This window comes from Pteropus alecto, unplaced genomic scaffold, assembly GCF_000325575.1.
Source record: "Pteropus alecto unplaced genomic scaffold, ASM32557v1 scaffold14, whole genome shotgun sequence".
Lineage (NCBI taxonomy): Eukaryota > Metazoa > Chordata > Mammalia > Chiroptera > Pteropodidae > Pteropus > Pteropus alecto.
In genome coordinates, this window is record NW_006436810.1 from 18862486 (window position 1) to 18863208 (window position 723).

At 70.8% G+C, this 723-nt stretch overlaps 1 protein-coding gene across 1 annotated transcript in view; it reads right to left on the bottom strand.

Annotated features, from left to right (window-relative positions):
- Nucleotides 1-293: 293 nt before the first annotated feature.
- Nucleotides 294-723, bottom strand: part of PQLC1 (PQ loop repeat containing 1) — a 28081-nt gene continuing 27651 nt past the window's right edge. Inside the window, 2 exon segments of the mRNA XM_025048137.1 lie at nucleotides 294-507; nucleotides 510-519. Of these exon segments, the coding sequence (XP_024903905.1) occupies nucleotides 364-507; nucleotides 510-519 (154 nt within the window). The 3' untranslated portion in view covers nucleotides 294-363.

The following is a 723-nucleotide window of genomic DNA, read 5'->3' on the forward strand; positions in this document are numbered from 1 at the left end:
GGTCTGCGATGGTGTCCCAGGGTCCAGCAGTGTTCTGAGAGCAGGCGGGACAGAGACTGGCGTCCCCATCACCCTGAAAACACGAAGCCCAGCAAGGGGGTGAAGCCCGCCCACGCCCTGTCCCAGAGGCCCGCGGTCACGTGTCCTCGTCCTCCCGGCCGCCTCAGAGGGCCTTGGCACAGGCGGGGTGCGCCGCGTGGGCGGCAGGCTTGGGAGGGCGGCAGGCGAACGCGTAGGCCTGCGCCAGGATGGCCAGGTCCACCAGCACCTGCAGCAGGCCGCACACGCCCAGCAAGGGGGTGAAGCCCGCCCACGCCCTGTCCCAGAGGCCCGCGGTCACGTGTCCTCGTCCTCCCGGCCGCCTCAGAGGGCCTTGGCACAGGCGGGGTGCGCCGCGTGGGCGGCAGGCTTGGGAGGGCGGCAGGCGAACGCGTAGGCCTGCGCCAGGATGGCCAGGTCCACCAGCACCTGCAGCAGGCCGCACACGGAGAACTGCGCGGGGGCGCAACCATCTTGATGCTGTGGAGACACAGCCCAGGTCAGAGGAACATGCACCAGGGGTCAGGGACACCCCAGAGGTCAGGGCGTATACACCGGGGGTCGGGGACCACCTGGGCCCCGGCCCGGCCCACCCAACACACCCTCCAGAGCTGCCTGCAGAGCCCTGTGCTGACACACCTGACACCTCGGAGACGTCCTACGAGACGCCTACCCCCTGCCCCC